The 27,847-nt window shown below is 39.6% G+C and overlaps 1 protein-coding gene across 1 annotated transcript in view; it reads right to left on the bottom strand.

Moving 5' to 3' along the window:
* Nucleotides 1-27,847, bottom strand: part of LOC106083260 (uncharacterized) — a 197,014-nt gene that overhangs the window by 42,100 nt on the left and 127,067 nt on the right. The window contains exons 7-8 of the mRNA XM_059368800.1: nucleotides 26,209-26,337; nucleotides 19,600-19,800 (exon numbers count right to left, since the gene is read on the bottom strand). Of these exons, the coding sequence (XP_059224783.1) occupies nucleotides 19,600-19,800; nucleotides 26,209-26,337 (330 nt within the window). The remainder of the gene's footprint in view (nucleotides 1-19,599; nucleotides 19,801-26,208; nucleotides 26,338-27,847) is intronic.

Genomic DNA, 27,847 nt, shown 5'->3' with positions numbered 1-27,847 from the left:
TTTTCCACTTGCGACAATTTTCGCGCAATCCCTGTTAATATATTTTAAGACTTTGCTTGTCATAAAGTTCTCAAGAATTACCGGAATTACTGAGGTATCCCTCTTGCCTTCCGCCTTTTAGTCTAACCCCATCCAAAATTTGAGTTGCTGCTACACGGCTTATAATTCCTCCATATTCAGAAAGGCCACCATGACGTTCTTGGTAACAAATGCAAATTTTGCCCATGAACATTCCACTAAGGAACAAGGGCAAACATCTCACCTAGCTCAACGATAAGGGGCCTTCTTTTTACAGCCGAGTCCGAACGGCGTGCCACAGTGCGACACCTCTTTGGAGAGAAGTTTTGCATGGCATATTACCTCACAAATGTTGCCAGCATTAGGAGGGGAAAGCCACCGCTGAAAATTTTTTTCTAATGGTCTCGCCTGGTTTCGAACCCAGGCGTTCAGCGTCATAGGCGGACATGATAACCTCTGCGCTTTCAAATATTTTGAATAAAACCTACCACATTCGGATGAGCCTTTTAGTGGTATATTTTTTCTGACTTGGGGATAAACACCATCGGGTCTTAAAGAAAGTGCTTAGCCGATCAGTTCAACAGCAGAGCAGATCCTGTGGGTAATGTGATATTTTGATCCCTGCCATCAGAAGTTTCTCTGTCTCTTGCTGTTCGCGGTGAAGATCCCGTCATCTTTTTTTTTTGATGACCTATGTTTGTTCGGATCCCATCTTTTGTCATGTCACCCTGCCAAACTTAGCCTGAAAACTCATTGCGGCTCTCCGTCAGTATGTCATCTTTGTCGATAATGTTCCCAATGAAATAGTACACAGAGACAGTAGAAAATGTGATATTATGATAGCAAACCTACTCCATAATGCCTGGAAAGGCATCTCCAATAGAAGTACCATTGCCATTTGTCTGTCAGTGCTGAAGATCCTATCCTCCCATCTCTGATAGCCAAGTGTGTTGTTTTTCTAAGAGAACAGTTTGGATGAAATCCAACAAATATATATTTTGATGATCATCTTGACATTCCAAGTAGCTTTTGTCATGTCTCTCTGTCCACTCGCCTGTCACACAGACAGGCAGCAGCACTTTAATTTCGGAAGGATTAAAGTTAAACGTATGCTTTAAATCAGTTCCGTTCTTATATATAAGTTAAAGCCTGAAAGTATGCAACAATTTTCAAAAACAAATTTAATGTAAAGCCTTAAAATCAGACTGAGGAAAAAAAGCTCCATTACCTTTTAAATATTTTCGATGCTATTTATAGTGTGGTTATTTTTAACGCTGTTTTCCAAGTCAAACATCGTATAAAACCTATTTCGTACCACAAAAATTCTTTCAAAGCAAATAAAACGAAATAAATTAAAAACAACTAATTTGCGAAACTTTTAATTGCTAACAACACTCATCTAATAACATCAAGCCCACTTTTTGGTGGCATCAAAAGGTACAACTTAGCCTTTGATTAATTTGATTAAAGTTTTTTGAGTATATACTCCTTTGGGAGGCACACACACACAAAAACAACCAACTATGGCATACTTGTAGGGGCGGTAATGCTACTGAGTCTTTAATTAACGTATTCGCTACCTTTTTAAGTAGGGTTGGCTTATTTGCAATGGCAAAAATGAAGATATAGTTTAAAAAACTAATGGCAGCCTATATTTGCTGGGAAGTTTAAGCTAAAACTTTTGAAAAGCCTCCTCCCTCATTGTCTCTATCTATTAACTTTTTTCGTAGATTTTTTTCACCCTTCTTTTGAAAATGGGTAAAGTTGTGAATCCTTGAAATATTTTGTTTTCCTATACTTGACCCAAATACATATTTTGTTTAGTTCTGCTTATTTTTCCTACTTTCTGGCCAGAGAAATAAAGAATGAGATGAAAAAAAAAGAAACACATTAACCGAAAAAGGTTGAAGAGAATTCAAGAGCACATGCACAGATGAAAGGGCTTAACCACTGTGGATTAACCATTTACTCACTCACTCGCCCATTCATTCACCCACTCTTCTCATTGGCCTTCAGCTCAAGCCTAGGCGCCTCAAATGGATACATTTTAACATTTTTAAGTTGTTTTTTGTTGGTGTGTTTGCCTGTTTTTTTTTTACTTTCTTTATTTTTTTTTTTTTTTTGCGAAAATGGTCAGCAAATGTAATTCATTAAATTTTCACTTCAATACCATGCCCCAGAATTACGTGCAAAATTGAACGTGGCGGTCAACCGCCTGGAATTGGACAGCAAGTGAAAGCTTAACATTCAGCAAGTGAAAATTACATATTGGCAGCAAGCATAGCAAAGATAATTCGCATAAAACGTGTTTTGCAAAATGTATGGAAAATCCCAATGGTACATTCTTGCAATAAAGGTTAAGAAGATAATTCGCTTTAAATGGACGAAATTGTTTTTAATGAATTCTGAGCATGTTTTTTCTTTCTGAATTCCAAATAAATTTAGCTTTTAAAAAGAAAAAGCTGGACGAATAATAAATTGCCTCATTATATCACTTTTTAAATTTCAATATTATTTGCATAGCAATAATAGAATCATATCTTTGAAATTCGTTGCATACCTTAGGGATGACTACTGAGCTGTCTGAATTATAATTTTGCATGATGATTTGGAGGCCACGCAAATTGAGGGCTAGATGGATGGGTATATGGTTGATGAGCCATAAATTTTTGTGGGCCGGTGGTCATCAACGAAAAATGTTATTGGTAATCAGAAATTGATCAAAAATTTTTTACAAAAGACGGCGCAGCGATGCGATGCGAATCCTTGAGCAGGATAGGGTTATTTTCGTTACTGAGGGGTCCCCGCCTTGACTACGTTCCTATTGGTGGGTTATATAGAAGTATATTTCAAAATAGGTGACTTTACTGTGGCGGTTTTCTGACACATAATGTGTGTTGGGACTCCCTAAACAGCTCGTGGTCGACATTAGAAACCCTCCTCTTTGGTAAATTGGCTGGATAATATGAAGTTCAGAATTTTTAAAACCTTTGTTCTTTTAAAAGAAGTGGCTGGTGTGGGTTCAGGCTCTGGTAGCTTCTGCAATATGATTAAGACGATGTAGGGAACCTTGTCTTGGTTTTCATCCCTAAGCAGGTAAAACGGAACAAGACTACATAAAATGACAACAGTCTAATCAAATCTAATTTTCGGCAACGAAAACCCAAAGGGACTAGTCTTGTTGGGCATGGAAAGTGTTTTTGCTTAAGTGAGTTGGAAGTCCATAAATGGTTCTCTGATGGACAAAAAATACCTCCTCCTGCAAATTTGATTGATATAATGCTGAAGGTCAGGCTGGCACACCATAATGTCGGATTTCTCTCTCTTTTGTGACTCTTGGTTTTGTTAAGAGATGTTGTTATGAGTATTGTTGTCACTTTTACAGACAGTCGGAAACAGACCTCAGCCCTTGGGTTCTCAAAATAGACCCCCAGTCCCACAATGTCCTCAGCATGAATTTCCAGATGGCAGTGTCAGAGTTTATCAATCTAAGCAACAATGCGAACGCTTGTGAACCAGAACAAAAACGGACTAGTCAGGCTTCAGGGACCATACCGAGGACGTATTCCAATGACAACCGACCTCTTTCCATGTTCTAGCGCAGAGAAAGTTCTTTGCTCAACCATCATTGCAGCAGTCAGCCGCTTCGGTGAGACGAGCTTCGCCGAAGCAATCCTACCAGCCCAAGGGTAAGTTCACTTTATCCAATGAAACGTAAACTTATCAGGTTGGTTGGTGGGTGACCACAAGCGGAAGAAAGGTTGGAGCATATACAGACGCAGGTACTTTTATACTTGGGTCCACAGTTAAATTTCCCAACAATCTACCGAGAAACACAATTCTTTTCGCAAAAAACTCCAATTGACTACACATAACGGACTCTTAACGGTGTGCAAGCCATTTTGGCTACATGTCTTCGAGCACCTAATGAAAGAGAAGGCTAAAAATGGCATTCTAAGCAAGGAAGTTCTTCAACGGAGCTGAACCACAGATATTCAATCCAATTAAGTCATGCTATACATATGGAATGTCCTCTACTCCATATGTATAGCATGATCTCCCAGATGGTAATACCAGAGTTCCGTTAATTCAAGACTGTGCCACTGGCAGCAGTTTCTCGCACTCGACCTCAAGGTTCATTTCAGGTATCCTATCGGAAATTTCTTCCCTTCCTTCCAGGTTTTCTTTCGTCGCCTCAATTATACCGTTAAGGTGTGAACTGCTCCTGCCTTTTATCCATTCTCCCATCGCCTTATGTCTCACAACCGCAATGGCTGCCTCACACTTAGTCTGTATGTCTAAGGGTCGGGTATCTAGAATAGTTCCAGTGCCCTATTGGGGGCGGTCTTCAAAGCTCCGCCTATGCCAAAACAACATGTCCTCTGAACCTATTGTATTATCCTTATGTTGCACTTTTTCTCCATAGCAGTCCACCAAACTACTTAGGCATAACTAAGCATTGGTCTAAACAAGCTTCTGTGGAGCCAGTGGACTATCCTGGGATTCAAGCCCCATTTCGAGCCTAAGGCTCGTCTACATAGTGCCCAACATTTGTGAGCCTTCTGAGTACGCTCCTGAAAGTGACACTTCCAATTTAGTTTCCTGTCCAATATCACTCCTAAGTATCTGACCTTGTCAGATATCGAAATAGTTCTATTGAGTGTCGTGGTGAGTCAAATTGGCCCACCTTCGTCTTTCTAGTGAACAGACCCCTGGGTCTAACCCAGCCGTATGCCATCTGCAAGACCATTTCGGTTCTTCTGCATAGGTGATTCGGATTCTTGCCTCTTAGAAGAATTGGAACATCGTCATCGTCGTGGCAGACGGGTTCAAATCCGTCCTCAGTCAGCATCCTTAATGGGTTATTTATGGTGGTCACTCATAGGAGTGGTGATCAATTGCCCCCCTGAGGAATCGGGAAACTATTGTGACTTTCAGTGGCTCAAGATCTCAAATCGGGAGACCGGTTTATATGGGATCTATATAAGGTTATAGACCCATACGGATAGAACTAAACGGTGTTGTTGTTGTAGCAGTGTGTTGTACACTGAGGCGGCAGCCCTTGCCGATGAAGGACTTCATCGGGTCAGTCAGGTACGTACAACCGACTGCCATGGGATTGAGAACTAAATGTGATTGTTGGAAGCCGTTACAGAAAACTCGAAGCAAAATTTCAAGCAAATCAGATAACAATTGCGGCTTCCATGAGCTCAAGATATGTAGTTGGGAGATCAGTTAATATGGGAGCAACATCTAAATTCAGCGGTGGTTTTCCCCTAACTAACGCTGGCTAAATTTGTGAGGTATCCTGCCATGTTAAAACTTTTCTGCCAGGTGGTGTCGCTATGAGGCACGCAGTTTTCATTCGGCATAAAAAAGTAGGCCCCTTATCATTGAGCTTAAACTTTGATTGGACTGCACTCATTGATATGAGAGAAGTATCGCCTGTTCCTAAATGGAATGTTCGTGGAAAATTTAGTAGAAGAATCATATATCTTAACCGATATGTGATCCCTAGCGGCAATCAAATATCAAGCGGATGTATGTTCTTGTTCAACCGCTATCACGATTTCGAAAGACGGACGGATGTACGGGTAGATATAACTGGATCGACTTAGAATGACAAGAAATTATATGCTTTATGGGATCGCTTCTCAATATTTCGAAGTGTTCTAAAGGAACGACTAGGCCAGTATACCCAAATGTTGTCTGTATTCTGAAGAGTTGTATAGAACGACCTCTCTCCTATCTCCAGTCTCAAAAACAGCTGTAGGCTCTACTGCTACCCAGCAGATCATCAGCGCGAATCTCCAACGAAGCACAATACAACTACAACACTTACCCCGGCATGGGATAACTATAAGCATCGCAGAGGCTGGAACTTTTAGCACCATTATGTGTGGAATTCTTCGTTATCCCGGTGGGAGCTACCGGGCGCGTCCACAGGTTGCGGATAGTGGAATGCTCCAAAGGGAGTAGCTGCAACTGCAGTCGCGGACAATCAGAGGTATCGAGTGGAGAGTCTCAGTGAGAGGCCGAAAGACACCGGCTCTTACTTAAACACTGAGTGCCTATGATGCTCTATATGACAAGACGATTATTGGCGCCTTTAAATAAACAATGGCCATCATATTCCCGCGGCGATCGGTCGTAAAAGCCGGAACAAACTTGCAAGCTTATAAGAGCTTGACGAGGACGGCCACCTTCACATGCAAATGTGCCTACAACAACAACTTCACTCACCGCTATCACCATAAATCTCAGACACAATCTGAACGAAGAATGTATTTCGACAGTAAATAACGCGTCGGTTTGACGCAACAACGATAACTTACGATCTAATAAAGCTATAGGTTGGTTGGCATTGTAAGTGGGCCAAAACAGCCCATGTTTTGATATTTGTAGCTGCTATCAATAGTGATCACCTGATTATACTTAAATCTTCTAGAGGGCTCAATGCCTATTCGACTTGGCTGAAATGTTGGACGAGGTGTTCTGTTATGTCATCCAACAAATAGGTCCACAACCTGAAATAGCCACCATATAAACCCATATCCCTATTTTATTACTTGAGCTGCAGTCATTTTCTGATTTGGCTGAAATTTTGCACGAGGTACTAAAATTTTGTTACGAATATGTGGAACCAACATGATTTGAAATTGTATTCAAATAACTTGACAAACGCCATCTATGGTAGAGGGTATATAAGATGAAGTCCTTATTTTCACTACATTTCAAAAAATTTTAAATCTTTGTTCAATTGCTTCCTGTAGCATTATAAACGTCTCAACAATTACTTCATTTGTATTGCAATCTGCTCACTCCAAAATGTTTTTATTATTTATTATTCTTGTTAAACCACAAATCCTTTAATTTCCAAATTACTACCAAAAAGCCAAGAGCCAAAAAAAAATCTCTATGCTAAATATTTTCACGTATTTTAAAAATGATACCCACAGGATTAGAACAAACAGATGATGTGGAAGTCAGTGGTCAGTCATTCCAATTCGTTGATTGTTTGTGTTTTGAAAAGCAGGACTTTGTGATGTGTTGTGGCACAACATCTGGGATGAATAAAAAAACGCTCTAAGCTAAATTTTGACAAGGCCTTTGGGAAATGATTTATGGAAACTGTTAATACCAACACAAACACAGGGGAAAAAGCATTGGGGGGAAGCAGAAAAAAAGGAGCGTATACATTGAGGTGGTATCAAAAGTTCTAACTTATCAATGTGTAAAATCAAACTGGACCATAGTTCATTTAGTGATGTGAGTCCAAATCGTAAACATATGAAGGCGCAGCAAAATTCGAATAGTAATATCGTGCCATTAGAGAATCCTTTCCTAAGGATCGGTTGACAAACTCACATATTATTGCATTGTCAGACAAGCGGACAAGGCTAGATCGAAAAGGAAAGTGCTTTTTAGGCAATCCGTTTACTTAGGACTAAGTCTATCCGTTTTTCCTATTCTGGGTGCAACAAGAAAATGCTCTACATTATAATACCCTACCCATAGTGGTATAGGAGAGTGGAGATGTAGTGTACAAAAATATGCATAAAATTATTTTTTACTATCCTCTCCCCTACAAATTATCATTTTATTCATATTTTCCAAGTCATAGGAAAATAAGCAAAAAAAATAAAAAAAAAATGTCCGAACAACAATCAAATTTAATTTCTCACCATCACACATATGAAAACCCTCATATCAAGGATTTGTACAGGTACCAACTGACATTTATAACATCTCCACTAAGGCCAAATCTATACCAGAAAATTTGAATGTTCTTTTGAGAGCAGGATTTCATGGAACACTACACAACATTTTGCATACATAACAACAAAAAGAAATCCTTAAATTTATAACAAATTCGGCTTAATTCCCAAATAACATTTCATAGCAAAAGATTTTTGATGTAATGCATGTCAATGTGAATAGATCACTACCCTAGAGATATTTGTTGTGTGCTCTATTGTATTATGTTGGATTTCACTTGATTGCTTGCAAATAGATGTAAAGAAGTATGACATAGCTTTTGGGGAATTAAAAATGACCACCAGAAAGTAAAGCATACTTTTAGGGGAATAACTATAAAATTTAAATAAAAAATTTGGATTAAAAGAAAATATGATATCCAAATTTCGTTAATATTAGCGAATGCCAGTAGATTTATCCGATCTGGATCATATCGGGTAAAGATGTTGAGGGGATTGAGAAAAATTACCAACTATTCCAAATTTTGTTGGTAACATGTTATAAATCGGGGATAATGAGCAATGTTTGCAGTATTTGCAATCTCATGCAACAAAAGTTTCAGCGAAATGGGATAGTAAACTTGTCATTTAGAAACTCAAGAACATGAAAAGAAATATCGGCATATATGGCATGTAGATATAGTACATGTGGATCGATCTGGACATATTCATTCTGAATATTCAAAGGCCAAGTGCAACACACTGTTCCAAATTTCACCAATAAATGTGACTAATTCGAAAGATAGGTCTATATGTCAGCTATATCTAATTATGACCCGGTGTAGACTATATTAAGATCTGAAGTCGGGGGTCTAGGAGCAACTCAATGTTCCAAATTTCAGCTAAATTATGCTTACCCCTTTGAAGAATGGTGGGAAATATATGTGCCAGTTTGATTTTTGTAGAAGAATTTGTATTTAATCAAAATAGAACCAATAAGGGATTGGGATATATGTGTCCCATGTTTTTTTATACCCCCCACCGAAGGATGGGGGTATATTCATTTTGTCATTCCGTTTGCAACACATCGAAATATCCATTTCCGACCCTATAAATATATATTCTGTTGAAATCACGCTACATTCTTTAAAAATTGAGATATTGAGCTGAAATTTTGCACAGCTTCTTTTGTTGTCCATAAGCAGGTTAAGTTCGAGATGGGCTAAATTCGACTATATCTTGATATAGCCCCCATATAGACCGATCTGCCGATTTAGGGTCTTAGTCCCATAAAACCCACACTTATTATCCGATTTAACTGAAATTTCAGACAGTGAGCTATGTTAGGCCCCTCGACATCCATCATCAATTTGACCTAGATCGGTTCAGATTTAGATATAGCTGCCATATAGACCGATCCTCCCATAAAATCCACATTTACTATCCGATTTTGCTGAAATTTGGGACAGTGAGTTGTGTTAGTCCCTTCGACATCCTCTATCAATTTTGCTCAGATCGGTCCAGATTTGGATGTAGCTGCCATATATACCGATTTCTCGATTAAAGGTTTTGGGCCCATAAAAGGCGCTTTTATTTTCCAATTTTGCTGAAATTTGGGACAGTGAGTCGTGTTAAGCCCCTCGACATACTTCTGCAATATGGCACAGATCGCATTTATTGTCAGATGTCGCTGAAATTTGGGACAGTGAGTTGTGTTAAAACTTTCGATATCATTCTTCAATTTGGCCCATATCGGTCCAGATTTGGACATAGCTGCCATATAGACCGATCTCTCGATTTAAGGTTTTGGGGCCATAAAAGGCGCATTTTATGTCCGATTTCGACGAAATTTGGACAGTGAGTTGTGTTAGGCTCTTCAACATTTATATGGATCTTGGTTCAAATCGGTTTAGATTTGGGTGTAGCTGCCATATAGATCGATATCTCGATTTAAAGTCTTGTTTTTGCTATTTCTACAATGGTTTTTCCATTTTGGCGACGGAATCAAGTACAAAAAACGTATGCAATAAAATCATAACTTTTTCGAGCGGTTAAGACTTCGCCCTCAAAGGGTTATGACTCCTAATAGGCAGATCGATTTAAATGGCAGTTATATCTTAACAAGGTCCGATATGAATCGCACTAGGTTTGACAATCCGAGGGCCCAGGTCTGTTCAAAAGTTCAGCATAATCGATTAGTAAATTCGGCTTTTATGGAGTGAAGGCCCTAAATCGGCCGATAGGTCTATACCAAAATATCGTCCGATCTGAACTATATTCGGTTCATGCCTAGTATATCTAAATGTGCCAAATTTCAACGAAAGCAGACAATAAGTGCTGCTTAAAACCTTAAATCGCCAGCAATATCCAAATATTGTTCGGCTAGGCTCATTCAACAACTTAAGTTGCATATGGAAAAAATATGGATCTATACCAAATTTCAGCCCAATATATCAATTTTTAAATCCCGACGTATTGCAAACGGGATGACAAAATTACTTTCACATGATCATCCTATAGCAGCAAGTATGGGAGCTTATCGTTCCCCTAGAATGCCTACCCGGGGCAGAAGCCCTGCCAAAAACGTCTTCTTTCGCCGCCAGCTGATTCCCGTGTCTCTCCCTTGTAGTGTTCATTCAAATAATGTCCACATTCCAATCCAACTGTGAGATTACATGGACAGCAATGCTTCATGACTGTGATCATGATACCCTGCGTGATTGCAATAACTTGTCAATGATGCTAATTGTAGTCTGCAATGCTTCTCATTCCTCGTTGACTCATCAGTTCCACGAAATCATATTTTTATGCTTTCCACCTTAGGATAGGGGTATAGTAATTTCGTCAATCTGTTTGTAACACCTCGAAATATGCGTCGAAGACCCCATGAAGTATATACATTTTCGATCATCATGACACTTTAAGTCAAACTAGCCATGTCTTTCCGTCCGTCTGCCTGTCGTAAGCACTCTAACTTTCGAATAAGTAAAGCTAGGCGCTAGAAATTTTGCACTTTTTATTGGTTCAGGTCGGTTGGAATCGTAAATGGGCTATATCGGTTCATATTTTGATATAGCTGCCATATAAACCGATCTTGTGTCGTGACTTCTTGAGTATCTAGAGGGTGCAATTATCGTCCGATTTGTCTGAAATTTTGCAAATGGTGGATTGGATTGTAAATGGGCTATATCGGTTCATGTTTTGATATAGCTGCAACATAAACCGATTTTGTGTCGTGACTTCTGGAGTATTTAGAGGGCGCAATTATCGTCCGATTTGTCTGAAATTTTGCACATGGTGGATTGGATTGTAAATGGGCTATATCGGTTCATGTTTTGATATAGCTGCAACATAAACCGATTTTGTGTCGTGACATCTGGAGTATTTAGAGGGCGCAATTATCGTCCGATTTGTCTGAAATTTTGCACATGGTGGATTGGATTGTAAATGGGCTATATCGGTTCATGTTTTGATATGGCTGCAACATAAACCGATCTTGTGTCGTGACTTCTTGAGTATCTACAGGGCGCAATTATCGTCTGATTTGTCTGAAAATTTGCATGAGGTGTTTTGTAATGACTTCCAACAACTATCTAAGGTATGGTTCAAAGTGATTCATAACCTGATGTAGCTGCCATATAAACCGATCTTGGGTCTTGACTTCTTGGGCTTTGGCAGGGAGAAAGTTTTGTCCGATTTGGCTGTAGTTTTGCACGTAGTGTTTTGGTATCACTTTCAATAACTTTGCTAAGTAAGGTTCAATTCGGTTCATAACCTGATATAGCTGAAATATAAACCGATCGTGGGTCTTGACTTCTTGAGCCTCTAGATGGCGTTATTATCGTCCAATATTACTGAAATTTTGTACGTGGTGTTTTGGTATCACTTCCAACAACTGTGTTAGGTATGTTTCAAATTGGTTTATAACCTGACATAGCTGCCATATAAACGGATCTTGGACCGTGATTTCTTGAGCCGCTAGAGGGCGCAATTATTATCCAAATCGGCTAAAATTTTGCAAGAGGTGTTTTGTAATGACTTCCAACAAATGTGCTTAACACGGCGCAAGTCGGTAGAAAAACTGATATAGCTGCCATATAAACCGATCTGGGATCTTGATTTCTTGAGCCTCTGAAGGGCGCAATTCTTAACCGACTTAGCAAAAATTTTGTACCACGGCTTTTCCCATGACCTTAAATATACGTGTCCAATATGGTCTGAATCGATCTATAGCTTGATACAGCTCCCATATAAACCGATCACCCCATTCTGCTTCTTGAGCCCCCACAAGGCCCATTTCTTATCCGAATGGATGAAATATTACCCAATGACTTCTACTATGGCCTCCTTATCGGACTATAATTTGATATATCTCCAATAGCATAACAATTCTCATCCATTATTCTTTGTTTGCCTAGAAAGAGATACCGCGCAAAGAACTCGTCAAATGCGATCCATGGTGGAGGGTATATAAGATTCGGTCCGGCCGAACTTGGCACGCTCTTAATTGTTTTTTACTGGTTATACCCACCACCGAAGGATGGGGGTATATTCTTTTTGTCATTCCGTTTGCTACACATCGAAATATTAATTTCCGACATATATAAAGTATAAATATTCCTGATCAGCGAAAAAATCTAAGACGATCTAGCCATGTCCGTCCGTCTGCCCGTCTATCCGCCTGTCTGTTGAAATCACGCTACAGTCTTTAACAATAGAGATATTGAGCTGAAACTTTGCTCAGATTCTTTCTTTGTCCATAAGCAGGTTAAGTTCCAAGATGGGCTATATCGGACTATATCTTGATATAGCCCCCATAAAGACCGATCGGCCGATTTAGGGTCAGAGGCCCATAAAAGCCACATTTATTATCCGATTTTGTTGAAATTTGGGAAAGTGAGTTGTGTTAGGCCAGTCGACACCCATCTTCAATTTGGTCCAGATTTGGATATAGCTGCCGTATAGACCGATCTTTTGATTCAAGGTTTTGGGCCCATAAAAGCCACATTTATTGTCCGATTTCGCCAAAATTTGGGTCAGTGCGTTGTGTTAGGCTCTTCGACATTCCTCTTCAATTTGGCTCAGATCGGTCCAGATGTAGATATAGACCGATCTCTCGATTTAAGGTCTTGAACCTATAAAAGGCGCATTTATTGTCCGATTTGGCCGAAATTTGGGACTGTGAGTTGCGTTAGACTCTTCGACATTCCTCTTCAATTTGGCTCAGATCGGTTCAGATTTGGATATAGACCGATCTCTCGATTCAAGGTTTTGGGTCCATAAAAGCCACATTTATTGTCCGATTTCGCCGAAATTTGGGTCAGTGAGTTGTATTAGGCCCTTCAACATTATTTTTCAAGATTTGGATATAACTGCGATATAGACCGATCTCCCGATATAAGGTTTTGGGCCCATAAAAGACGCATCTTTTTTGGCCGAAATTTGTGACAGCGAGTTGTGACATCGAGTTGTATAGCTGCCTTATAGACCGATATCTCGATTTAAGGTTTTGGGCCTATAAAAGGCGCATTTATTGTCCGATTTCGCTGAAATTTGGGACAGTGAGTTGCGTTAGGCTCTTCGATATTCTTCTTTATTTTGGCTCAGATCGGTCCATATTTGGATATAGCTGCCATATAGTCCGATCTCTCGATTAAAGGTCATGCGCCCATATATCTAATAAGTACAATGACTTGTACTTATTAGATCACATAATATTAGTGTCAATTGTGGTCCAAACCGGACCATATTTCGAAAAGCTGCTATAGGGGACATAAATAATGCCGGATTATGACGGTAGGTAGTTTAAATATATACCCGAGGTGCTGGGTATCCAAAATTCGGACCGGCCGAACTTAACGCCTTTTTACTTGCTTTCTTTTTTTTCAATTTTCTCCCACTGTATAACGTTTGCTCTTGTTGTACTGTAAGTGTTAGAGCGTTCTAGTTGTTTGTATTGTTTGATATTTGCTGTTTAAATTTCTTTGCCAACACACTTAAAGCTAAGCTATAATTTATGATTATTTTAACATTTGCAGTGCCATTATAGTTCTGTGTCATTTCAAAATATACAAAAATCTTAGTAAATCAAAATGACTTTACCCAAAGCAAATAACATGCATATATACACATATATAAATTCAAATTCACAACCACCAAATGTCCTTTGGGTCATATGGGATTACTAAGAGATGCCCGCAAAACAAACAAATGACAGACAATACGAAAATTTATAGTTTTATTTTAAACAAATACAAATTGAACATAACAGACATTAGTGGGTATGAATAAATGGATGTGTGCGATAGGGAGAGAGTAGGAGAGGGACAAAGAGAGGCAGCAAAGGGACAATAATTTTGGAAATAAAATTAATGTTCCTTGTTCATTGCAAGGATATGCCATCACTTTGGATTAAAAATATCTCTCTCGCCCTCTCTTTCTTTCAATGTCTATCTTCCTCTTTCTAGTTGCTTGCTAAATTCTTCTATATTTCTAGTGTGTATGTGTGTCTGTGTGTGTTTGTGTCTTAGACACACAGGCATTGTCCGTGACAAGTGAGACACCTCAAGAGCCTGTCCAACAATACTCATATGTGTGATGTATAAAAATGCACCCCAGAGGGCAATATAAATAAAGTGCCAAGGAGTGGTAGAAAAACAGAATCTTAAGGATATAAACGAATTCAACAACAACATTACATCTTATATTTCACCAGCATATGACATAAAAAGGCAAAACCTTGAACGATGAAAAACGTAATCATCATCAACTTCATCAGCATCGTCATCAGCAACATCAACAACTACAACAACTTGCCAACATCAGCTTCATCAACAGAAACTGGGTGCCGCAAACATATTATATAAAGAGGAATAGAAATAGAGATGGCAAACGCAAATGGGCACAGACGTAGGCAGTAGACAAAAAACAATTATTTCGATTGAAAACCAAACCAGTAACCATTGGTTTACTATGTCATAACCTTTCCCTTTAGATTAATGTAAATTTTTTGTTGAGGTTACTCTCTCCTCACAAACAATTTTCTTAGCTACGCCACTGCAGCTTTGGGGAATGATGGTGGAAGGCAAAACATTTAAACCACTTGAAGCTACAAAACTCAGCCACCCAAGGGCAAGCATTCACATCGACTCCATCAAAGACATTGCTACGTTAGCTGCTGCTGCTGTTGCTGAAAGATGAGTGGCAAAGGCGAAAAGGATTTTCTTAACTTGACGTCAAGGAAAAGTAATCAAATTGTAAAGAAAAACAAAGGCATCATCATCAGTATGTACATTGTATGTACGTACATATCCTGTGCCAGGACAATGAAAGCAGCTTAAGAAAGCGACATGATTTTCAAGGTAAGCATCAAAAGTATTTGTCAACATAAATATGTCCTTCTGCTTCTTCTATTTTTTTTTTCTACACAACAATACAAAACAATACCGTCAACGTTTGTTTCTGAAGGATGCGTAGGATGCGAGTGTAAGCGTCAAATAACAAAACAAAACTTTCATTTTCCCCAAAGGCAGAGACTAAGAGCGGAAAGAGAGCCAAAGCATAATGATGTCATATTGTGTGCCGTCTCTCGATTGTGAGCTGTGCTAAAATGTCATTACAGCACATTTGAAGAGCTCGATAAACAACAGTGGAAAATTGCAACCGAATGCCTTGTAAATACCTGTGAGTGAATTCACACAACACTTCTCTTAGACTAAGATGTACGAGTATGTGTTGTATAAGTGCATATGTGTGGAAAGTGGGTGTACGTGAGCTGGATTGCTGTGTCACTGGTAATGAGAACATATGTTTTGATGCTTATTTTTCACAAGTGGCTTCAAAATGAGTTATCTATGGCAAACATTTTGACTGTTTTGACTTTTACTTTGAGGGATTATGCAAGAGTCGTTTAAAGAAGGCAAGTGTATTGCGGGTTGGAAAATTATAAACTCGATCCTTCAATCGAACTATAGCAATTGTGGTCTGACGACTGTGAGGCTGGAGACCAAAAAGTCGGGTATCTTGCTCATCTCTGTGGGTTTACCTGCCCTACGAGGAGACAGACCCACCTAGCGATGTAGTGCGAAGGCTAATGTGCGAGAACGACCGGAGGATGCGGCTATAAAGTCAAGCAGTCAATGGTGAAGTACGTACAACAAAAAGAGAGGTGAGTCGATTTATGAGTTTATTCTGAATTCCTTCTTGCATGTTTGTACAACAGTATTGGTAATGTTCTGACTTCCCAGATACGAAATAGGACAGAAGTGATAGACATAAGGCCACCGGCCTCCTCAAGGATGACTTTTATCATTGAGCTTAAACTTTAATTGAATTGCTCTCCGTCTTTCAAGTTACGTAAAAGGTCAGAGGTGATAGACATAAGGCCACCGGACTCCTCAAGGAGCAATCTTATCATTGAGCCTAAACTTTATTTGAACTGCTTCCATTGATATGAGAGAAGTATACCCTGTTCCTCAATGGAACGTTCATAGGAAATTTAGTAGTTAGATAAAACTTTGACTAATCTTGGTGGCACTACTTTAAGGGATTAGAGAGTATCCAAGAAGGAATTCTCTTCGAACCATAGATACATTTCTTCGATGTGATGTTCTCTACGAGCAACGACCCACCATACAGGAGGCCCATAAAAACCAATTAGAAACGCTGTATGTTGAGCGTTGAAACAAAGCTTCGGGGCATAAGCACATCAATTGCTGATAGAAAGGAGCTTGAATTGGATGCGAATCTGCTGACATGGGTTATTTTGAGTAGTTATGAGGAGAACCGCCCTCGGGCATATACGGCTAAGAGATAACAACCTATTTGGTGGAACATAGACCTGAGGAGACTTAAATAGACTACGAGGAGGCTCTATAATATGGCAAACAAAACCAAGCTACATGTGGACATAGACTTATAAAGGGAGTCCCTAAACAAGTACAACAGCGGGGTGAAATCGTCCAAAAAAGCCTAATGGATCTGTTTTTATGAGTCAATGCAGGGAGTGAAGGAGTCCTCCAGGTTCCGCAGATTGCTCTCCAAGGATCTGAAAACTCTCGGAAGCATTCTGAGATATGATGGAAACGGGACTGAAAGTAGCTCTAAGACGCTCGAGCTATTGACTGCTAAGCACTTCCTTAGGTGCTTGGATATGGACGGTGGGTCAATTAAGCCGAATGGTACCGATGTCCTTTTGACACAACATAGTGCCGAGCTACCATCCGTGGTTGGGGATATTATAACAGAGGGGAAGATATTCTGGGCTGTGAATTCGTTTGAATAGACCTCCGTGGCGCCGAGGTTGGCATGTATGCCTATGATGCCGAGCCCATAAGATCAAATCCCGCCGTCAACATCTGAAAAATTTTCAACGGTGATTATCCCCTTCCTACATTTGTGGCTATGCCGGACGCCGTTTGGACTCGCTATAAAAAAGGAGGCCCCTTATCATTGAGCTTAAACATGAATCGGGCTGCACTCATTGATATGAAAGATGTATCCTCTGTTCCTAAATGGAATCGCATTGATCACCAAAAGCCATAGTAGTAAAGATCCTGTGGTCACAATTTCCTCTATTGAGCCCTCTGCCAGTGATGTGTTGATAATGCGGCCTTTCGTGCCGACCGGCTTTCCACCAAAGCGCCATGTACGAACTGCACGTTATTAAAAGTCCCTTTTGTGTCCAAGAAGGCCGTTAAAGTGAATTTTCCCAATACGTTGACATGTATGGTCCAAATGAATTCGAATTAGTAGTAGTAGAATTCGTTTGGACTCTACATGTCAACGTATGGGGAAAATTCACTTTGGCGGCCTTCTTGCACACGGAAGGGACTTTTAATAACGTGCAGTCCGTACATGGCGCTTTGGTAGAAAGTCGGTCAGCACGAAAGGCCGCATTATCAACACATCACTGGCAGAGGGCTCAATAAAGGAAATTGTGACCAGAGGATCTTTACTACTGCGGCTTTTTGGTGATCAATGCGATTCTGAGGTCTTTTCAGAGTGAAGGTCGTTGCCTTCACGAACAACGTCGTTATTATGGTGGGTGGCCGTCTTTTCTTTGTTATTACGGACCTCTTTCAAGGAGCTTTGAGAAGCTGTCCGGATGAGCGAAGACCAACCGGCGTGGCATAAGTCCGGGAAAGACCGAACTCATACTTTTGACCAGGAGGAGGAAGCTAGGTGCGTCTAAGGGACCTGTGCTGGATGGAGTGAAGCTGGATGAAGCTGCATTGTGATGCCACGTGACGGCATGCTATATGCGGCGCGACTGGTTATATACCAGGGGAGTCCTTCCTTGTTAATGGATTGGAAGTCGTTTTCCCGAAAAGCAGTCTTTGGATTGGGAGCACTTCGCCACTTCCCGGATCCTCCGTATACTCGGATGGATCTAAACTGGATGGGAACACTTGGGTAGAAGTCTTGATTGAATTCCTTGGAATCGGGGAATCCTATAGGCTTCTCAATGGGTGCATCGTTTTTCAGGCGAAGGTTTCGCGGTTTTGAAGGCACTGGAGACGATGTTGAAGCGGAAGCGGAGCCCCAATCAGACTGTCACGATATCCTTGACAGTCAGGTGGAGTTGAAGACGTTGATGTTGGGCCGTGTGAGATCGAAACTGATTAGAAGATGCCAAGAGCTTCTTCGAACCATGGAAAAAGCAGTCGGGGTCTGCCGGGTCCCAGGCAATCAATGTGTGGCGGGGAACAACGATGCCGACGAGTTGGCCAGGAATGGAGATCTTGCTATGGAATCAGTAAGCCCACCTCTACACGAGCTTATTGGCAGGGTGGACGCCTTCTACGGCGACTGCCCTTATAAGCCGTGGTGTGGTGTTGTAGATCGCAGGTTGTCAAAGGAACTTTGGCCGAATATTTCGAGAAAAAGGGCGTCGCTCATCCTGAGGATGAGAGGGCATCACATAGGACTGCTAATGGGAGTCCTGATTGGTCATTGCAAGGTCAGGTCTGTGACGACGCGCTGAGCGCAAGGAGAGACAAACTTCTGCACGATGTGCGATGACGTGGACGAGTTGGACACGGTCGAGCACCTGTTATGGCACTGGCCCACAATTGCGAAGAGAAGATGCAGGATAATAGGCGAAAACCTATTTCCGTGTCTGGAATTTTTACAGGCTCTTAGCCCTCTTGTCATTCTGGAGTTCTATAGAGGCTTGAATTGGCTGACCGGAACATACTCTCGACAGTGAGCGTTGTTTCTGCATAAGTTTCGTTTTTCTGTCTTTATTTGCTGTTTAGTACCGTTCTATGGTGTATGAAGAAGAAGATTTTATCCAAATTATGAACCAGTGTCAGTTTCAATTGTTTGTCTTTTGTGTGAGGATAACAAAAGTTAAGAAAATCTTCTTTGCAAACACTTTTTGGGCCATGCCTTCCGTTGCCAATGTATCGCATGTTGTCCCAACAGATTCTGCATATTTGGCAAACATATAAGGAGCACTGCAAAAGGACTTAGCCTAGTACTTGGCAACTATTAACAAGACATGGCAAACTGTTTGCCCATCTCCTTGTTGGTAAGGAAGGTCTGTTCATAACATCTTGTTTAACATATGTACTGGACCACAAAGCTAACAAAAAAGTTCTCGTTTTTTTTGTTAAAGGCAATGATAACATTTCAAAGAGCAATTATAAGTGAAGTGAATTTGAAAAAGTTTTTCAGACAACCAAAAAAAGAATGAAATTTAAATTTGATTGCTTCCTTATTCTGTCTATTTCTCTCACACTGTGTGTCCCTGTTTTGGATCTCACTCCCCTGACGATTTGACAAATGAAAAACAAATTTGGTTTAATTATCTTAAAAGCTTTTCATTGTTGCGGAATGATGACAACAAGCCAGAACAATTGGTGAATGATGAAAAACTTACCTTTTACAGTGACGCCAACAGTTTGTAAAACTTCCAATTTCTTTTTGTTCTGGGGCGATTGGCCGATACATTTGTAGGTGCCGGCATCTTGATAGACCACATCTTTGAGCGAGACCTGCCCTGTGGGCAAAGACAGGCCATGACCTAAACCTCTTAAACGTGCAGTCACCGGATCCAAATGGGACCAACAGCCCAAGGAACCTGGAAAATAAGGCGAAACGAGAAAAATGAAATGAAAAGAAGACCAAAAACACAGTTAGCAAATAAATATCAATTGTAATTGGTGGGGAGGAGTGAAGGGCAGTCAGTTGCTAGAATGCCTTGAAACATGGCCCAAATGAAAAGGACATTCGTTTCATAAATTATTCACCGCCTCAAAAGAAACGGAAACAAAATAAAATAGAGGCAACACCATGCCAAACATTGAATGGACTCGTGTCGATGAGCAGCCACAAGACGATTGTGTAGTCTATTGTAGGACTTCATGCGAAGACTTTTTTGTTAAATAATTTCATTAATTGCTTCAACACGAAAAATGAAAGGAAAATTTTAATTTCTATAATTGATTTTGAAGGCATTGCCCACCCTGGCTCCACCCACTAGGCATTCCTTCCAACATTGCTGTTGGAGGATGGAGAGGAAGAGTGGGTCAAATACTTGTTATTTGCAGCACATCCTTAGATAGCCTCCTTGGCTAGCTTCAACCGAACGTGCTGCAACTAAAAGTCTATAAATTATAACTTATATCTTGCTTTAGATCTTTTTGCACACACACACACAGAGTCAGCTCTTGGCATACTGAAGATACCAAATATTTGAAGTACTACTAAATTCTTAAACTGTAATGGCATGTTGTTCCATCATTAGTTATTTGGCCTGTTAATTTTGTTATAGCAAATAATATATTGTCGTTATTAATTGCTTTTGGAATTAATTTACAATTGTTGGTAATTATGCCACGGCGCTAAATTGTAGGCAGTATCTGGCAAATACCTAGAAGTATAACAAAAATCCCTAAATTATGCTCAGGTATAGTATAGTATAACGCCTAAAAGTAGGCTTTACTTTTAAAAGTTAAGTATTCTAGGTATTATTTGCTAATTACAGGCCTGGCGTACACCAATTTGCCAAGACAGCATTTATTTTTGATGTTGTTCATTTGCCAGTTTTGTGTTACTGCATTAATTATTTTGAAAGGTTTTTGCAATTGCTGTTCTTTTTCTACATTCTCCCGTTGACTTTTGCAAAAAATAAAGAGAAAAAACAAACACTTGGCTAATTACATTTTGGCTTGAATTTGCTTATAAATTAGCTTATGTGCAGTTTGCTTTATGGACATAGTTGGCTTAAAGTGTTTACATAGCTGGAACCTTGAAGCAGGCTGAACATTTTTAATTAAAAATCACCCAAAAAGTAGGCAACACTTTGTACTGAATTGGTAAATTGTGTAACTACGGTACTAAATATTTTGGTGGTATCTCAGTCGGATGAGGCCTTTGGCAAACGTCAACATCGCGATCATTGCAGTCTGCCCCTAATACATTTAACACACAACAAGTGCTGAGACTTCTTTAAGGTTTTTTTGTATTTAGCTTTGTTTTGAAATAGAAGCAACAAATAAAAACACATTGGTCTAAGCTAGTTAACCCAACAACAAAATGAATACAATCTTCAAAACAGAAGATTTTGAGCTAAAACTATGTGGAACCTTTTATTCATTTGGAGGACACGTTCGAAGATTGGTTAAGCTAACATAGACTTAGACATTTTAGCCCATTGTGATATTACAGGAACCGGAGAAGGAAAATGCCTTCTAGTCTCTGCAGTTAACCCAGCCTGACCGCATAAAAAACGCAACAGCGAAAGTTTATTTCCGGAAAAAGGACTTCTCTTATCATTGAGCTGTCTGCTGTTGCTAAATGGTATTTTCGTGAAAAATTTTGCATTGACATTACTTGATTTCCAATGGCGGGAGAACAAAGCGGCAGACCTCTTCAAGTTAAGATTAGGCCACATAATCTTACAGCATTCACAGCCCCCATTGTGTGAACATCTATCATGCGTTGCCTTTTGAGCCTTATTGTTTTTGAAGGCGGATATTCCCTGGGGATATATCAGGATTTCATTTTTCCCAATATATGAGTAACAATTCCTTACCACGAATTTGGTAGCGTTTATTTCTTTGGGTTGGTAAGCTTAACTTCGAATTATTGGTCTAAGACCCCATAAAGGAAATATATTCTTGATTGCCATGACATTTAAATTCGATCTAGCCATGTCCGACCTTATGCCTGTATGTGGAAAGCACGCTAACTTTCAAAGGAGTAAAGCTAGGTGAGTGTAATGTTGCTCAAACACTTCCTATTAGTTTAGGTCGGTTGGGATTGTAAGAGGGCCATATCGGTCAATGTTTTGATATAGCTGCCGTATAAACCGATTTTGGATCTTGACTTCTTGAGCCTCTAGACGGCGCAACTATTATCCGGTTTGGCAGAAATTTTCCACAATGACTTGTACTATGGTCTCCAACATTCAAATCAGGTATGGTCCGAATCAGTCTTATATGGCTCGAACAGCATGGTAATTGGTATCCCCCATAAGTGGAAAAAGTTCCCAAAAAGTGCGATTCATAGTGGAGGGTATACAGATTCGGCCCGGCCGAACTTAGCAAGGTTTTACTTGTCAATACTAAGAGCGCACAACAAGCCGATCACTGGTTTAGGTATAGGTCCAGAGTGGCATGAGGCGGATTTAATGTCTACACCCTCTTTTCAACCTTACCTAACCCAATCAAGTTGGGTGTATTATGCACTGGGTACATACTACTATTTTCAGGCCTGTCAGGATCCAAATAATGACTTGTTTGAGGACAACATCATTTGATGCACGGAATTTATTAAATGTCATAAGGACGATTGGATTAAATAACTTATTAGACAGGCGGGCAGTCATTAACAACCTCGAAAATGGATTTTGGGAATTCGAAAATCGCCCTCGACTGTCGCAGATCTCTCAACCAGATGGCGGAACAGTTCAAAATTCACCTATTCCATGTGCGGGGCCACAAAAATATCCCAGGGATTTGTAGAGCGGACCGACCTTGCAAGACTAGGAACTACCTTACAAATTCCAGGGGGACTGAAATCTGTGGTTACCCCCTAGAGCGACATGTGTGCTTCTTAGAGTCCAATGGTCTTCTTAGCGACCGACAGTATGGGTTCCGCATAAATTGCTCCACGGGTGACCTGATGGCATTCCTCTCGGAACATTGGAGTCCTTCTATTCACCAGTTCTTTGAGAGTATGGTCGTAGTCAGGATCTGGCATGAAGGGCAACGGATGGTAGATGGTTACAAAGTGGCCATTATAGTCTAGACTTGAAGAGGTCTATCGTTCTGCTATCTCTGGCTAGAACGGACGTCTCCGTCATTGTTTCCGTCATGACAGGTCACTGTTTGATCAAAAAACATGCTGACAGACTGAAGGTTGCCAGTAATGAGTTTTGCCGAAGCTGTGAGGACGTCAAGGAAGAAGAGACTATAGAATATCTGCCGTGTGTGTGTTTCGCACTGGCAGTCAGAAGGAGTTCCATTTTAGGTTATAATATCTTTGAGAACTTGTCCAGTATATGAAATGATGAAGAAAGTAATTTTAGTTGGTATGAAATTATTTATTCTAACCAAAATAATTTCGGTTAAATCAAAGGACAAAAGCTGGTTTAACCAGGCTAGGAAAGTCGTCATATCAAAAGAGGAGACATTTATAAATTGCCGTTTAAATAAAAACGCCAGTAATAAATTGCTGCGCAAACAGACAAGAACTTTGTATGCCAGAGTAGTTAGACGCGAAAAGTTTCTGCACGAACAACATCTTTGGCACGAAGGTCTTGCTTCTCCAAGGGGAAACAAGAGCTTTTGGTGGTTTGTGAACGGTGTCGGCTATCCCGACTCTCATTAAGGACGACCAGATATTCATTGACCCGGTTGAAAAGGCTTACCTGCAGGGTGACTTGTTTGCGAGTAATTCTTCCCTGCCGGAAAGCGATCAACCATTATTGAAGACGGATCTAATTCCTTGCCTTAGATGTATTTTCGAACACGTGAAGTCAAAATGGTATTTGCTGATCTCTACGTGTATATCATCACTTGTTCTATGCAAGTGTTCTTCGACACTTGCGCATACCTTACACAATCTTTTCAACCGTGCGAGTTTTTTCCCTCCGCATTGGAAGATTGCGAGCGTGCAGCCTATCCTCAAGAAGAGTGTAGTGACCAATCCCGAGAATTACTGATCAATAGCGTTATGCTCTGCGCTTTCCAAGGTTATGGAGGGCGTGTGTACCCACCATCTTGTGTAATTCTTAGAGTTCAATGGTCCTCTTAGCGACCGACGGGTTCCGCATAAATTGCTTCACGGGTGACCTGATGTCATTCCTGTCAGAACGTTGGAGTCGCTTTATTCAATAGTACTTTGATACTATGGTCGTAGCTCTGGATATCGCCAAGGCATTTGGCAGGGTCTGGCACGGTGCACTCCTTACAAAGCTTGTCGCTTTTGGTGTCGGTAATGACTTTTATCGATTTATATCGAACTTTCTTAGAGATCGGACTATAAGAGTTGCACATCTGATGCATATAGATTGACCGTAGGATTGACGTTTTCTTTTTTCTATTGACAATCTGTTGGCTCTGACCTTGAATTCGATCTACTCCTTCGCGTATGACAGCAGCCTATGTCATCCATTTTCATTCGATTATAGGCCGAGTCTTATTGACGTAACACTCTGCCAGGATTAGCTGGGCATTTCTGAGTGGGGTCGAATGAACAGAGTGGATTTTAATTCACACAGGACGCAGTGTTGTTTGTTGCCCCCCAAACTTTACAATCGTTAATATCTATCGACGGTGAAATATCAGGCAGTCAGAGGCTCTCTTGATGTTCTAGGCATAAAGATTCAGTGAGACGTCAGTTGATCAAAACATGTATTCGAAGTTTCGAAGGAAGCATTCTACCACTCGGGCTTTCTTAAGCGGTGTAAGAAATATTTTCCTCCCTCTGATCTTCTTAATATAATCGATATATAGTCCGATATAGGCCATCTTTGAACTATGCCTGCTTATGGAAAAGTTTCAGCTCAATATCTCTATTTTTAAAGACTGTAGCGTGATTTCTACAGTTAGACGGACAGACAGACGGACAGACGTACGGACGGACATGGCTAGATAATCTTAGATATTTACGCTGATCAAAAATATTGGGTTGCCCAAAAAGTAATTGCGGATTTTTCATATAGTCAAATGAAGTTGATGATGACCAAATCAAAGCATTAATCGAATTGGATCGTCATGTAACTGAGCATGAGATAGGAGAGAAGTTAAATATACCAAAATCAACCGTTCATTATCACATAAAAAGTCTTGGACTTGAAAAAGCTTGATATTTGGATACCACATGTATTGAAAGAAATTCATTTAACAAACCGAATCAACGCTTGTGATATGCACCTTAAACGTAATGAATTCGATCCGTTTTTAAAACGAATCATAACTGGAGATGAAAAATGGATTGTTTACAACAACGTTAGTCGAAAACGATCATGGTCCAAGCATGGTGAACCAGCTCAAACAACTTCAAAGGCTGATATCAACCAAAAGAAGGTTATGCTGTCTGTTTGGTGGGATTGGAAGGGTGTGGTATATTTTGAGCTGCTTCCAAGGAACCAAACGATTAATTCGGATGTTTACTGTCAACAATTGGACAAATTGAATACAGCCATCAAGGAGAAGCGACCAGAATTGGTCAATCGTAAAGGTGTCATATTCCACCAGGACAACGCTAGACCGCACACATCTTTGGTCACTCGCCAAAAACTGAGTGAGCTTGGCTGGGAACTTTTGATGCATCCACCATATAGCCCTGACCTTGCACCATCAGACTACCATTTATTTCGATCTTTGCAGAACTCCTTAAATGGTAAAACTTTCGGCAATGATGAGGCTATAAAATCGCACTTGGTTCAGTTTTTTGCAGATAAAGGCCAGAAGTTCTATGAGCGTGGAATACTAAATTTGCCAGGAAGATGGCAAAAGGTTATCGAACAAAATGGCAATTATATATTTGATTAAAGTTCATTCTAAGTTTTATTAATAATGCATTTACTTTCTTTTAAAAAATCCGTAATTACTTTTTGGGCAAACCATCCTTCGATGGTGGGTATAAAAACTAGCGGATGTAAGCATTCGCAAGTTGTTGGGCATTTTTAGGCAATCTGGATGGTTCAACGGTAGGAACTAGAAGGCATCTGCCGTTTCCTGTTTCTGAGTCATCACAATGGACAAAAACATCTAAGGGAGTCGGATGTCAGACTGCCACTAAAATCTATCCTTAGATAACATAACCTTACAGAATATGGAGCGAAAACATCCTTATCGATCAGTTATTCTAAAAAATCGAAATCTTTCAGATTTTTTCTTATACATATATCCAGTTTGTAATTTCGTTCAAGAGTTGATGGTTTACGCGAAAGTGAAGAGTATATGCTCATCATCGTCTAACTCTTGCTATTTTTCGTTATATTTTAATGAAAACTTTGTTGCTCCTCTCTACTCACCTTGAGGGCATTGGAGTGTCACAGCTCCACCTAACTGAACTTCTAGTTGTCCCTTATTGGGGTTATGTGAGGCTGCGGCAACCGAGATATCCTGGTCATCAGGTTCGGAGGTAACATCCACAGAATCATCTAAAAGAGAGAGAAAGCAAATAATAGATAAATAATTTCAAATGACAAAAAAATATATATATGCATATATACAATTATGCCTTTTATATACGCACATAATAAACAAATAATTTTTAAAAATATAATTTAACTGTTTTTTATATCTCTTTAGCAATTTCTTCAATTAATTTGATTGAAATTAAAGTTTTGCCAAATATTCAGCCTACTTTTGTGGTATATTAGCATTTCTCCTTATTTTCCATAGCATATTTTTGGGATCAAACATTCTTCCTCTTTTTTTGTTTTCAACCCAAAAGCTAACCCTAATCCTATCTGATTTACACCAAATAAACACTGATAAAAATAATATTTTTGTTTGTAGCAAATCAGTACCAACTTTACCCTTTGCACCACAAGCAAATGCAGAAAAAAAACTTTCATTTTAAGCCAATTCTATTGAATTAAATCTCTATGCAAATTTGTTGAAGATTTCTTCTAATGCCATATAAACTTTTGATGATTTGCATAATATTAAAAGGAACTCGTTGTTAGAATCCAGCGTTCACCTTTAACAATTCGTTATTTATTAATGTTACAGCATACTTTTGGGAGTCTGCTAGAAAACAAGGCCTACCTTTGAGGGTCGAGGAGAAAAACAAAAAAAAAAAACGCACGTATTTATTTTAAATTTCCATTTCCATTTTCATTTTTTCCCATGAATTGAAGCCATGCAAAAAAGGGATACCAAAATTCCCCTATGATTTGTTATTTATTTGTCCATTATTTAAATTTGAACTTCGTCTATATGGCCAAAGAAAGAAGGGAGTAGGGCTGAGAAGGTTGCCTATATCAGAAGTAAAGGAGAGGGAGAAAGCGGCTTGCAGACCCTTTTAACACTTTGGGGAAATCGAACATTTGTTGTTTATGATTTTTGTGTGCTATTTTCTTTGGCTCCTTTGTATTCTTAGGTGCAGAGATCGAACAGCAAATGCCACCAAAAAAAAAAAATAAAGTAAAAGGTTCAATGAATGTAAAAGAAAAATCTCTGGAAAATAGAGATTATTTGCACTCCACCCAAATAGCAGCAGATGACTTTGAAATAAAGGAAAATATTGGTTTTTTACTTAAAAGAAGAAAAACCCATCAACCATTTATTTTGTGGAAAATACTTTCCTACCATTTATAACATTTGAAAATTGAATTTAAATTTTTTAAATCGTTAAAATAGGAAATTGGAGCTTCTATTCTTGGCAAACCTTTCTCAATATTCATTCAAATTCCACACACTCACATTGAATATGCCAATATGTCTTTCTAAGGATTTATGAGCCTTCATCATATCCTTTTTGCTCTCATCAACTGTTCAACGTGTTTTGCTTTTACATTTTCTCTTTCTCTACACTGTATGGTGATTATATTGAGGGCATCTTCGGTTTATGTTTCAATTGGTAACAAAAACAAAGCTCGATTTAAGTATCCTTGATGTATCCTTAATAGTCAAACCTCCTAATGTCCGTCCGCACTTCGGTAC

Source organism: Stomoxys calcitrans, chromosome 5 (genome assembly GCF_963082655.1).
Source record: "Stomoxys calcitrans chromosome 5, idStoCalc2.1, whole genome shotgun sequence".
In the NCBI taxonomy this organism is placed as follows: domain Eukaryota; kingdom Metazoa; phylum Arthropoda; class Insecta; order Diptera; family Muscidae; genus Stomoxys; species Stomoxys calcitrans.
This window is presented reverse-complemented; position numbering and strand designations above follow the sequence as displayed.